This window comes from Hakea prostrata, chromosome 5 (assembly GCF_041222555.1).
Source record: "Hakea prostrata isolate BN-2017 chromosome 5, UWA_Hpros_2, whole genome shotgun sequence".
Lineage (NCBI taxonomy): Eukaryota > Viridiplantae > Streptophyta > Magnoliopsida > Proteales > Proteaceae > Hakea > Hakea prostrata.
The window spans coordinates 55,085,980-55,100,067 of record NC_142604.1 but is presented as its reverse complement, the minus strand read 5'-3'; the positions used below and the strand labels follow the sequence as shown (position 1 = coordinate 55,100,067).

General features: G+C 36.6%; 1 protein-coding gene, 1 long non-coding RNA gene and 1 pseudogene across 3 annotated transcripts; all 3 read left to right on the top strand.

The window, feature by feature from the left end:
* Window positions 1-3,324: 3,324 nt before the first annotated feature.
* Window positions 3,325-5,132, top strand: LOC149016636 (UPF0481 protein At3g47200-like). Of its 2 annotated transcripts, none has more exons than XM_089156468.1 (2): window positions 3,325-3,474; window positions 3,574-5,132. In XM_089156468.1, the coding sequence occupies exon 2, from the start codon at window positions 3,597-3,599 to the stop codon at window positions 4,899-4,901; it is 1,305 nt and encodes a 434-aa protein (XP_089012594.1). In that variant the 5' UTR covers window positions 3,325-3,474; window positions 3,574-3,596; the 3' UTR covers window positions 4,902-5,132. The 2 variants fall into 2 exon arrangements, with proteins under 2 accessions (XP_089012594.1, XP_089012595.1); XM_089156469.1 differs by having other exon boundaries at window positions 3,571-5,132.
* Window positions 5,133-9,529: 4,397 nt separating this feature from the next.
* On the top strand, window positions 9,530-10,897 carry LOC149016635 (uncharacterized). Its single transcript, XR_016173379.1, has 4 exons — window positions 9,530-9,602; window positions 9,809-9,846; window positions 9,973-10,124; window positions 10,289-10,897. It is a non-coding gene; the product is annotated as an uncharacterized LOC149016635 (long non-coding RNA).
* A 245-nt stretch (window positions 10,898-11,142) lies between these two features.
* On the top strand, window positions 11,143-13,332 carry LOC149016634 (uncharacterized; annotated as a pseudogene).
* Window positions 13,333-14,088: the final 756 nt, after the last annotated feature.

Here is a 14,088-nt window from a genome sequence, read left to right as displayed (position 1 = left end):
GGGGCAGAACCAGGATTCAATATTAGGGGGGAGGGGCGAATAATAGAAGTTAAGATTGGGGAAGCACCAATGCTTTTTCGCCGTACATATTGTGTGGGCCCTTATAAGACCCATTGGGGGTCCCACTTATGAATTATTTCCATACAGAATAGGCCCACACATATTTTGTGGGACCAACACATGTTTGACAAAAGTAGGTAAATTATTATTAATGATATTTTTTTCAACAAGATATAGATAAATTAAAGCATCAGCATAAAAAAAAAAAAACACGACTTCAACCCTAAAAAGTCAGATTTAAAACAAATTTTTTATTTTTAGGTAAGAGATGCAAACAAATGGTAGTTAGTTACCTTACTAACTATAGACATTTTATTTACAGTATAAAATCAAATAACAAAAATTACAGAAGAAATAAAGAAATAAAGAAATAAAGAATAGAAAATCAAATAAAGAATAACAAAAAACTGAGAAAAAGAGAAACAATAAATAAATTGAGGAAAAGAAAGGGTACCTAATTGTGGAGAAGATTTTTCCCAAGTTTTCTTTAACCCACACTTATAGAAAGGGAAGAATAAATAGGAAGAAAGAAACGGAAGAGAATAAATAGGAAGAAAGAAACGGAAGAGAGGAGATATGAGAGAATAAATAGGGATTGAGGAGTTAGTTTATAACTAGAAATGACATTTTGAATATATAATAAGATTTTTTTTTTTCAAAAATTCCTTTAACCCACATTTATAGAAAGAGAAGAGAAGAGAATAAATATGAAGAAAATATGTGAGAGAGAAGCGAGGGGAGAATAAGTAGGGATTGAAGAGTTAGTTTTAACTAGGGATGACATTTATACCCACCATTTTACTTTTAAAAATTGTTCTCTGTTATAAAATATAGATGATATTGAATACAAAGAAGAAAGACAAGATGGGTTCAATCAGAATTAGTCCATTCAGTTGAGTGCATTACATATTTATAGTAGAAGGAACATCTACTATGATATGAAAATATCAGAGTCTACAAAAAAATACAATATATGATTCTTACACACAATAAGATATTCTTGATATGGAAAGATAGATTGCCACTCAAGATAGAAGGTGCATAAAATGGAAATATTGACTGCCAACATTGTGTGTTGTGTTGAGATCACTGTAATCTTCAATTAAGATGGGAATGTGAATTACCAAGATTGTATACTGAGGTGGTTGAGATATTCAATTAGGAGTATAATCTCTTTGGGGGTAATGGACATCCATAAATAAATATTATTTATAACATTCTCAATATTGAGGGGGCCAAATAGTGATATTTCACATATGAGAAGAGAAAAAAACTGAAAAAATGAATGAAATTAATATATATAATGAAAAAATTAAGGAAATTATAAAAAAAATTCAAAAATCCAAGGGGTCCATGGCCCCCCAACCACTTAGTGGGTCTGCCTCTGTTAGTAATCTGACTGATTTGAATACCCCTAAATGAAAATGGATGCGAATTCGGAAGAAAATTTCGATGATCCATTTCCACCCCTACTCCTTATAGCACCAATCACATTTTGATATTGTTTACGCATTTGCACTATACTTGACTAATATTATAACATAGACCATTGGATTACTTACGATAAAACATGTGTGGTGAATTTTGTGGGGGAATTCATTAGCCGCTATGCTTCATTCTCCACATTGGGCATCATAGGCAATCCTTATTTACCTCCCTTAACCTAATACCTGGTGCATCTCCCTTTTGGGACTACATGCATATGCCTATTTAATGTGAGCTTCGGCAAAAAGAAAAGGTCACACTTGGAAGAAATACATTTGGAAAGCATAGATCCAAGCTCACACCCTTGATACTCCAAAATAATATTTTCATGAGAGGATTTCTAAATAGAACAACCCTCCCTATCAAAAGAGCCAATAATATAAGTCGATTGATCATCATAGGCAATCCTTATTTACCTCCCTTAACCTAATACCTGGTGCATCTCCCTTTTGGGACTACATGCATATGCCTATTTAATGTGAGCTTCGGCAAAAAGAAAAGGTCACACTTGGAAGAAATACATTTGGAAAGCATAGATCCAAGCTCACACCCTTGATACTCCAAAATAATATTTTCATGAGAGGATTTCTAAATAGAACAACCCTCCCTATCAAAAGAGCCAATAATATAAGTCGATTGATCATCTCACTTTTTTCTCTCTCCACCAAGAGTCAATCAATTTTTCACAATTTCCCAAAAGCAAATTTAATTTTCCCAAGTAATGATATAGTACAACTTTGGATGTTTGAGATCTCTCTTTCTTCATCAAAACTAGTAGACTCTGAGCATGGTTGGTTCTTGTCACCTCTCATACCATGTCTTCTTTTCCTGCATCGGCCTCACCACAACACCCAAACGAACCGTTGGGTCAACTCCTAAATCTTGAGACACTTTATCATCCAATGGAACTTGAGTGATAGAATCATCTTCGACAACTGATCTCACTGCATCAACTGAATGTTTGGAATCTTTGGACTGGGCGGACTCTAAAGTTGGGTCCCGCAGATCATCTGGTCCACCAGATTCAAATTTGAAAGCTAAGTTTTCTAAATTCAAATGAGAATCAATTCTCCATGTTCAAGACTCTTACTTCCCTAGCTTTCACTCTCTAACACCTTTTTTTAACCCCACTATTGCAATATTTTCATGGGAATTACGGGGTCCTACATGTTGAGTTAATTGATTAGTATTAGGGGTTTGAATTTGAGCCATTTCACAGTTTGCTTTTGACTCAACTTCCAATGAAAGCTACACCTGTACATTGGGACTCCTCTCATCCCTAACCTTAGTCGCCGTATTTTCTTTTAGACATTTCGGAATTTCAAAGTTTGGAAACAAAGGGACTTTTGATTTTTCTCTACACTGCTAGGTTACACACTTAGCATTTTGTGATGCCATCTTCATACGTCACTATGGGGAGGGGGCCTCGCCTCATTAATATAATACATGGGAAGTACTTGGTTCCAATCTTTCAATTTGCACCTCATTCACACGCAATTAACTTGCCTATTAAAAACAAGACTAAGTTCAATTGAGTAGCCATGTGCTGATCAAGTGCTGATCTATTTTATAAATTATTTTCTTTTAATAATACAAATTATCGAGTACCTAATAAAAGAATCAAATAAATATACTAATATGCTAGGCACTAAAGACAGATCTGAAGTCGTTGGAGACAAAAATATTTAAAAAAAAAAAAAAAAAAAAAAAAAATGTCATCAAAACTCGCATATAAATCTAATTGTTCGGTTGTGATTCCATGACATAATTTAAGAAAATTTCCAAACGTTTGGTTCTTAATTTAGGTCACAACTACTGAAGCATTCCTTCCTTCACTAACATCTTCAATTTCTTCTCCCTGGTCCTGAGAAAGCTTGCATCCTATCTAATTGTCGGAATCACTAGTTATACCTGCAACAAAGAAAAAAAGTACAGGAAATTTAATCCTTTCGATAAAAATGATCTTAATTTTCAGTCACGTTAGTGTTCGTATTTGCTTCTGACTCTTTTACTCTCGTCTGATAGCAGAGCATCCAGCGCTGGATATAAAGATGGCAGATCAGAGTTGTTGTATAGATATTGATGGGTCATCTGCTCCCAACTGCAATTCATCCTTGAAGCCCCCAACTACTTGTATTTACATCGTAGACAAAAGAATTCGCAACCAGAAACCAGATGCCTACACGCCTGATACTGTCTCTATCGGCCCTTATCACCGTGACAAGGACAAGAAAAACCTGCAAATGCAAGCCATGGAAGACCTTAAATCACGATACGCGAAAGCACTGTTTGTTCGAACAGGAATCAGTCGAGAAATCTACAAGGAAGCCATGAAGTCGGTAAAACCTGATCCCCGTGAGTATTACTTTGATCCAATCAACTTACCTGACGAAGAAGATTTCCTAGAAGTGATGCTCCTTGATGGCTTGTTCATCATTGAGTTATTTCGCAAGTACGCAAACGTAGTTGGTGTTGATGTGGACGACCCCATATTCTATTCAAATTTGAAGCGAACAAGGGTTATTCGTGACTTGGCATTGCTTGAAAACCAAATACCCATGTCAGTTCTTCAAGCCTTGTTCGAAAAGAGTAAAAATGGTGACTCCAGTAAACTCTCGCTCGCCGAATTAGCCCTCTACTTCTTTGACGCATTGATACCCGATGGTAAGGGCAAGTACACATCTTCAAAGAAAAATGGGTCTAATGTTGAACACAAACATTTACTGGATCTGTTAAGCTTCACCCTTGAGGCTCAACTTCCACCACACGAGAAACGACTGCCAACTTCAACACCAGAATCTCTACCATGCGTGACGGAGCTCCGGCATTCTGGTGTTCTGTTCGAGAGGGGCCTTGAAGATGCTAGCTTGATGGATTTGCAGTTCAACAAAAATGGAGTATTTGCAATCCCTCCAATATGTGTAAGTGACTTCACAGATCCCTTTTTCCGTAATATTATAGCTTACGAGCAACATCGTTTTAAAGGCAGGCACTGTATAACCTCATATGCTCTCTTGATGGATTACCTTATCAACTCTGCTGCTGATGTTGCTGTTCTCCGTGATTGTGATATTATTTCGAATCACTTGGGTGACGACGAGAAGGTCGCTTCTCTCTTTAACAATCTCTGCTGTGAAATCTTCACTGATAAATTCATTTATGGTGAGCTTTCCGATGATCTTCGTCGGTATTACAAGTTCTTTTGGAATGAATGGAAAGCAAGCTTGCAGCGGGATTTCTGCAACAGCCCATGGACGATCATTCCAGTGGTGGCAGCAGTTATATTACTTCTTCTTTCTATCTGGAGTGCCGTATTTGCCACCTTTCCTGTCTTCAACGTTACTTTCAAGCATTAATCTTGGATATTCATCTCTTTTCTTTTCTTTTCTTTTCTTTTCTTTTCTTTTCTTTTCTTCTTTTTCGTTTTTTTTGGGCGGAGGTGGTGGTACATCCTTGATGTTCATCTCTACAAGCTACCTATCAGCGTGAGGTTTCTGTGCGATTGTATGAGCACACTATTTATTTTATTTGTAACATTTCTCAACTTTGAAAGTTATAAAGATTTATTGGATTTTTGTGTGCATGAAACTCGGTTTAAATAAAAAATAGAGAGCAAATCATTGTGATTTCATATTATTATGTTTATATTCCTTAGAATTTCATTAATTTTCTTTAGATAAATGAATTTCATTCCTTAGAATTTGGTGGAAAGTCAAAGTATTTCCAGATATTTTGATGCAAAAAGTCATCTTTTTCATTTGGGGTCCCACAAAGAAGAGTTTGTGGATGAATGAGATTCACATAAATCAATTTATAAAATTTTAAATAATGCGAAAATTGCAAATGTGGGTGAGTTGTTCCCTACTAAGGAGGCCACACTATTTTGGATGGATTTTTATTTGCTGTAGCAGATGAAGCTTGCAGTCAACCGTCGAGATTTTGCCACGTGTACAAAGTCACGTGTGCAAAAAGTAACTGAACAGTGAATGGCAGGGGTATATTGTAAATACAACTTTTTTATTTTGCATTCGAGGATTTAATAGTTTACAAATTTACATTACAAAACCCTTGCATCTAACCATTCTAATTCCCTATTTCACAAACCCTAACCAAAAACCGACGAATTCTCACATACCTAGTCGGTAAGGGTGTCAATCGGTACAATACCAACTTTGAATACCAAAAACCTGAATCGTACCCTGCCGAATCTACACGGTACAGTACAGTTTTCGGTATTTGCAAAAATGGTTTGGTACAATTTCGGTATTTGGTACGACCAATCTGCCCCTTGGAGAAAAATGCCCTCTTTAAGGTTGACGTAGAGGCCTAGTAGGGGTGGGTTGGCTAGTGATCATGTTTTCCACAGGAGAAGAAGAGTCAACAGTTGTTAGTTTATATGTTAATCTAATTCTTAGGTTAATAACATACCTCATAATTCATCATAGGAGGGGAGAATTACGGTTGGTAATGACAATCAGAAAAGGAGAGTATTCAACTCCCAAACCATTCAAGACATGAAGACAGAGTTCTTTATCATTCACAGGCCGTACCACAGCGGCCAATTGAACAGAAATATTTTTTATGCTGATGTGTCCAAAATCTGCTCAGCCCCTAGATCTCTGATGAATGACCTGCAAAAACAAGTGTCAGATGTGGCCCGACCGCTGGGGTCGGAGTCCACCCTTCGAAGGCTAAGTCAGTTGATGAACTGATCATAAACGGCTCTGCTTGAGCACAGAGCAAAAATATGAATACGAATATATGGAATACGATTTAGATACCTCTCTTGTATGTAGGTCATGTCTTATATAGTGTTTACGTTTGAATCTCCTTCGTTAGATTTACTTGAGCCTTCTTCGGGCGGCCGGCCGATCCTAACGATTAGATCTTTTGATGATAGATCCATTCGTTGATGAGATAATGGTTAACTTCTTTGTTAGCACGATTATAGCGTGGCAGTTATCCAAGTAAGCCCGATCGCTTTACTCCTGTAAGTGTCGTTAACTGTCTCCTTGACAATTCGTCCACTCCGATAATTACGGATTTGGGCATGCTTGTTGACTGAGTCAGGCTTCTTCCTCAGCAAGCTATCTTTAAACCCGGTCCGCTCGGATGCAAGTCAGTCCATTTCTTCCCGACTGGGGTCGAGGGTCGAACCAAGGGCGAACCCGGTTCGTTATTTTTCCGGTATCATATGCAAATAAGGTAATTATGAATGCTATTGCTGCCTCTTCAAATATTTTGGATATGAAGGCGAAGTTGCATTGTGCGAGCGGAAGAACAAGTTGAATAGATCCACTTAGGCTTGGACCAAACTTCTCTAGAGGTGGATCAACCAATAACTTGCGCATCAACTGGTTCAGTAACGAAAGCAATGATCCAGCACATCAATAGTTGATCTTGACGATTACACTTTTAATAAATCAAGATTTGGTTGAAAGATCGCAACATCATCTTTATCGGGAATGGCAGCGGGTGGGCAAAGAGAAGAGTCATCAAGAATCTCAAATACTATGTATGTATTCAGAAAAGGAACAATCTGAGATCTCAATAACAAATAATTTTCGTCTCATTAAGCTTTGTTGAGAAGAAGCCATTGAGGGAGGGAAATGAATGGGTGGAAACCTGGAGCGCTGATCCCATGTTAAAGGCCATGAGTTAGGATCAGAGAGACACGTTTTTGGGTGTCGGAAAGAGAGAGAAAACGTGGGGGAGAGAGAGAGAGAGAGAGAGAGAGACTCAGTTTTACGTGGTTCATTTGATTGATCTTTGCAACCTATGTCCACGAGAATGTGATTTATTTCCTTAAGATTGACTGTAGTACATACTACATATTTATAGTTAAAAGAGTCCTGCTCAACAGTAATATCTTGGACTCTAACTCTAGAGTTCGAATTACTCAAGTTATCTATTTGTGTTTGGTATGAATTATGTCTCTTGTGTATTTGAGTGAACTCTGAGTCTAATCCACTTGTGAATAAGATGTAATTTGCTGGAGTTTCTTGAGTAGTTGAGCTTGAGTCTGAATCATGAAATCTTGTAAGCATGGAGGTAGTCAAGTTTGAGTGGAGTTCTTGAAGCCATACACACATGGAGTAGTGGTGGCTAGGGACCCTAGATTCAGCAAGGGTTGCTTGCGATTTTCTTGTTTTGCACTCAGACTGTGAAAGACCATTATAATCCTTAACACCTTTCAAGTTCGAAAACAAAAGTAAACAAGGCTGTCTACGGGAAAGATTGACTGTAAGGGTTGAGAACCTTAATCATTATACTTATACAGAGTACCTATTGGTTCATCTAATATAATTAGTGGGCAATATGTACATTGACTTTACTGAAGTGAATTATGAAGCTACTTGGTTATTTCTCTCTTTTATTTTTTTGGTGTCTCTACCAGTTGATGTCTAGGTCAGGTTGGTCCATGAAATGATACGATTGGGAGTTTAGAACACATGCTATAATATTTAAGTTCTTTAATAATAGAGCCCACCAAGAAAAAAAAGAGAAGGTTCTTCAATAATTGATAAAGGAGGTGATTAGCTTTAATATGAAAAAGGACTTAAGTAGATTATGAACTTCGAACTCAACGTGGGCAAAGCTGTTTATGAGAAAGATTGACTTTGACAGTTGAGTATCTCAAGATCTATTATTTGAGACTTAAAAAAGGACTTAAGTAGATTATAAACTTCGAACTCAACGTGGGCAAAGCAGTCTAGAAAGATTGACTTTGACAGCTGAGTATCTCAAGATTTATTATTTGAGACTTAAAAAACATAATGTAATTAATGAGTGATTTCTATAAATAAAAAATAAAAAATTAATAAGCAGTAAGCTTCTTTTCCGGTGAAAGGACACAAGAAATTAAATAAGTAGTCAGAGACGACAAAAAGTGCATATCATGCAAGCAGCCATTGGTTTTACGGTTGTGAATACTGAAACTATTCTTTTAATAGAAAAAAAATACTAAAGCTATTTTTATTTTTATTCTTTGGTTGTGGAATGCTATCGACTGTTATCGAGGTCTTAGCTAGTGAGCTGAAATGAAGCAACTCAAAAAAATTGTTTTTAAATCACTTCTAAACTAAGATAAGGAAGGAAAAGAGATTGGATATTTTAAACAGGCGAGTCTTGAATACTGTCTACAATTACTTTTGTTATTGAGAAATGAGTGATTAGGTTGAATATAAAAGAAGACCCGAGGAGACATGAAGTTTGAATGCAATCGTAGACAAGGCTATCTACGAAAAGATTGGCCATGTGTTGGAAATTGTTATTTTAAATAAGTCCACATTCAGTTCTTTCTTAATTGACAGAGCTTACTTTTTGTCTCTTCTTTAAAAGTCACCTAATGTAATCGGCCAGAGAGGCGATTATGGGTTGGAAATGTTATATTATCTTATTTTATGTGACTTTTGATAGAGTATTAGTTTTAATTTTATTGATATAATTAAATTTTATTTATCTTTCAAAGACATTATTTAATGTCCCAATCTCTTTGTAGAGGAAAATGTCGTCATTTGTAAAAAATTAATTCATTAATAGGGAAATGAGTTGATTAGCTTCAATATAAAAAGAGACCCAAATAGACTTGTAAAGTTTGAATGGAAAAGTACTAGTGTGTGTCTTTTTTATTTATTTAATTAATATTTATTTTTTGTGGCTTGAAGTACTAGTTCTTTTACCCATATGCTAGGAAGACTTGAATCTTCTGTAGCGGCAGAAATCATGGCCATCCTGCGCCGCTATCCAATGAGCACTACATGGCAATGAATATTAAATCATAACCGTTGATTTTGAAATATCCAAATAGATTATAAGTTTCTATTATGAAACCAGTTTATTTATCAAACCGTTGATCCAACCAGCCCTATTCACCTAGCACTAATGACAACCAAAAGGGAAATCCAATTAAAAAAGATTGTGAATTCTAAATTCAAATAGTTACCGGCCTTGTGAATGTGTACTATAAATAGAACGTTTGAGATGTCAAGTCGCCACCATTAATCTTAATTTCTCAAAGGCAGCGCAGCTAGCTTCACGGGCTTTGGCATTCAAAGGTAATAGCAGTCAGTACTCTTGTTTATTTTAAAACTATATATTACCATTTTCACGTATCTGGATATAGATCCAGTGAATTGTGAATTGTGAATTGGAATCCATAGCATTCACTCAATTAGCTGCAGTTATAATTATTTATAAGATAGAACCTGCAACTTACTTACTTTCTTCCTTGTGGATGTTTTTCTGCTTGGATATATCTTAGAGAAACCTTCGGCAGACGTCTTCGTAATTCACTCAATGGTAATTTATCTCTCTTTCTCTCTTGGGTTGGCTTTCATCGTTCTTTTCTATTAATTTTTCATGTTCTTAGCTAGCCTCTTGGTAATTGCTGTTTCTCCCTGTAAATCGTCGACCGCCTGACGACAGGCACAGGCGGTCGACAGCCATTCTATGAATTGCCAGAAGTTATTAGATTCAATGAGTGAGTCAATGATAGACAAATGGATTTTGGGGGAGATGTTGAGAACGCCAAATGATAAGTTACACAGTTACTATAAGCACCGCCTATCATTTTTCAAGTAAGGATTTTACTTACTACATCGTATTTAATTTGCTGGGTTAGTTACTGTAATTCATTTCGTATAAGCATGCATGAACAATTCTGAAATCGTCCATTTCTTTATGCATGCATGGTTTTATAATTAATTCGATCTGTGTTTTGGTTTCGATCTCAATAAAAAAGATATGCTATTGGGGATGGAGATCAGAAGCCATATCGTATTAAAGATCAGCAGCGATTCTATCTGCCCGAAGACATCATGCCCGATTATCGTATAGGTGCGTGCGCCATCTGGGAGCCAAACATGATAATATGTGAAGTAATTCCGCGGATCGAGAGTAAGAAACCTTTTTTTTCCGATCATAAAAAGCTCGACGAGAGCCCTGGGGCAGAAGGATTCTGAAATTACTGCATCAGTTCCAATGTCATTCGATTCGACGGTACAAGACTTACTCGAACAATTAAAGCGTAAGTATAAGCACAGGATCAAGTCGGAACGAGACACGTACGTATTGAGATACAGAAATTCGACTCTACAAAATTCCAACAAGTTATCAGACTACGATATATCTGACTTGGAAAACCTTACGTTTGAGAAATTGAACTAGGGTTCCGGAGGCTGCCTGCAGCGACATCCACCACTCAGGTTGTGTTGGAATGCTATCAACTACTATTGAGGTCAAGCTGGTCAATGAAATAAAAGTGATTGTTGGAGGTTTTCTCTTTTTTAAATTTGTCAAAGAAATTGGATGTCTTTACGACACCAAAGTCTTGGATCGACTAGTTGCTACAATTTAAATTTTTTTTTTTTTTTTTCATTTTAGTATGAAGTAAAAAGAATTTTTATTTGGCCTGTTAACCTCTTGATTGGAGATTCATGAATTAGGGATAGATTAATACTCACATTGTCGTGTATAAAATGGTCTTTATCTTTTAACAATGGACAAAACAACTGATGATTTTTTTACATACGTAAAAACTTGATTATTGCCAACGTAGAACTGTTCTAGTGGTGAAACCAACACCTCTTAGTGAAGATGTCGTGGCTTCGACTCTTGCTGAGGCATATTAATATCCCTATATCCCGGTTTAATAAAGCTCCTTTATACCAAAAAATAAAAAATAAAAAAATAAAGTTGATTATTAGCTTAAATAAATATAAAGAGAAGACCCCTACTCCTTATGGCACCGATCACATTTCGATATTTTTCACGCATTTGCACTATACTTGACCAATATATAACATATACCATTGGATTACTTACGATCTAATAACAGATGTGTAGGGGAATTGATTAACCAATATGCTTCATTCTCCACACTGTGCATCATAGGCAATCCTAATGTACCTCCCTTAACCTAATACTTGGTGCACCTCCCTTTTGGGCCTATGCCCATTTTATTGTGAGCTTTATCTCTCCTCTATTTTACCTTACCAAGTAATTAAAAGTTTCTCATACACCTTTCAATGCCATTTGATGCCAATAATTTCTCTTTTTTTTTTTTGGCTAAAAGGTCATTTGCATTAAGAATAGCTAAAAGAAAAGATCACTAGGAAGAAATAAATTTGCAAAGCATAGATCCAAGCCACACCCCTGATATTCCAAAGAATATTTTCATGAAAGGATTTTTAAATAGAACTACCTTCCCTACTAGAAGAGCAAATAATTTAAGTCTGATTGTTCATCTCACTTTTTTCTCTCTCCACCAAGAGTCTATCAATTTTCACAATTTCCCTAAAAACAATTTTAATTTGCCAAGGTAATGATATAGTACAACTTTGGATGTTTGATACCTGCCTTTCTTCATCTAGACTAGCAAACTCTAAACAGGGCTGATTCTTTTCACCTCTCTCACCAAGTCTTCTTTTCCCCCATTGGTTAATCCCATAAACGCCTCGGCCTCACCGCAACACCCAAACGAACCGTTGGGTCAACCCTTAAATCTTGAGACACTTTATCATCCAATGGAGCTTGAGTTAGAGAATCAACTTCAACAGTCGATCTGACAACATCAATTGAATCTCTGGAATCATTGGATTTGACGGACTCTAGAGTTGGGCCCCTCATATCACTTTCTTCTAACTCTATAAAAATTCTTGCATAATAGCCAACATTACCCATAGGGTATTCTCCGAGCAAGTCACACAGGGCCTCACAGTCTTTGCAATTGAAAGTAGAATCTTTTCATGCCAATATTCCAAAGGCAAATCTGGAAAACACAAACGCATCAAGTTAGCTACTAGTTGAGCGGCATGAATGTTGAAATCCGGATGCCATCTCTGAAAGTGGATAGACTGATTTTCGACCTTCCACCCTCCACGATGCGAAACCTCCATCATGTCTCCCTCACACTTGAACTGAAAATTATGAACTCTTTTTCCAAATAATGCAAAATCACCCCTAACTAATTTCCAGGATTTTCTAGTGAGATTCCACAACTCTCATATTAATCTAACCGATCGGCTGTGATTCCATAACATAGTTTAAGAAAATTTCCAAACCTTTAGTTGTTTGGGTCACACCTACTGAAGCATTCCTTCCTTCATTAACATCTTCAATTTCTTCTCCCTGTGTCCTGAGTGGTGTATTACCTCGAAAGCTTGCATCCTTTCTAATTGTCGGAATCACTAGTTATTTCTGCAACAAAGAGAAAAGGTACAAGAAATTTAAAAATTCACCATGCGTGACGGAGCTCTGGCATTCTGGTGTTCAGTTCAAGAGAGGCCTTGAAGATGGTAGCCTGATGGATTTGCAGTTCAACAAAAATGGAGTAATTGAAATCCCTCCAATATGTGTGACTTCAGAGATCCCTTTTTCCGTAATCTTATAGCTTACGAGCAACATCGTTTTAAAGGCAGGCACTGTATAACATCATATGCTATCTTGATGGATTACCTTATCAACTCTGCTGCTGATGTTGCTGTTCTCCTTAATTGTGATATTATTTCGAATCACTTGGGTGACGATGAGAAGGTCGCTTCTCTCTTTAACAATCTCTGCTGTGAAATCTTCACTGATAAATTCATTTATGGTGAGCTTTCCGATGATGTTCGTCAGTATTACAAGTTCTTTTGGAATGAAGGGAAAGCAAGCTTACAGCGGGATTTTTGCAACAGCCCATGGACGATCATTCCAGTGGTGACAGCAGTTATATTACTTCTTCTTTCTATCTGGAGTGCCATATTTTCCGCCTTTCCTGTCTTCAATGTTACTTTCAAACATTAATCTTAGATTTTCATCTCTTCCTCTTCTTTTTTTGGGTGGTGGACCAGTGGTGGTACATCTTTGATACAAGCTAGTTATCAGCTAGTTATCAGCGTGAGGTTTCTGTGGTATTGTATGAGCACACTATTTGTTGTATTGGTTACATCTCTTAACTTTGAAAGTTATAAAGATCTATTGGAGGTCAGAGTTCGAATCCCCTCGAGGCTAGGAGCGAAGCCCCGTCTATACTAATTATATAAAAAAGCGCCTTGAGGATGTAGTCGTGGTGCGAGCAAGCTGGCCCGGATGAACCTCATTCCAAAAAAAAAAAAAAAAAAAAAAAAAAAAAAAAAAAAAAGAAAGAAAGAAAGAAAGAAAAAAGATCTATTGGATTTTTGTGTGCATGAAACTTCGTTCAAATAAAAAATAAAGAGCAAATCATATGTAGACCCGTTGTGATTTCATATTATCATGTTTACATTCCTTAGAATTTTATTATTTTTCTTTAGAAAAGTATTCCATTCCTTAGAATTTGGTGGAAACTCCAAGTATTTCCAAATCTTTTGATGCACAAAGCCGTGTTATTCATTTGGGTTCCACGAAGAAGAGTTTGTGGACGAAGTGGATTCACATAAATCAATTTTTAAAATTTTAAATAATGCGGAAAGTGCATAAGTGGATGAATTGTTGCCTACTGAGGAGGCCACACTCCGTATGATGGATTTTTATTTGTTATAGCAGATGGAGCTTGCAGGCAACCGTCGAGATTTTGCCACA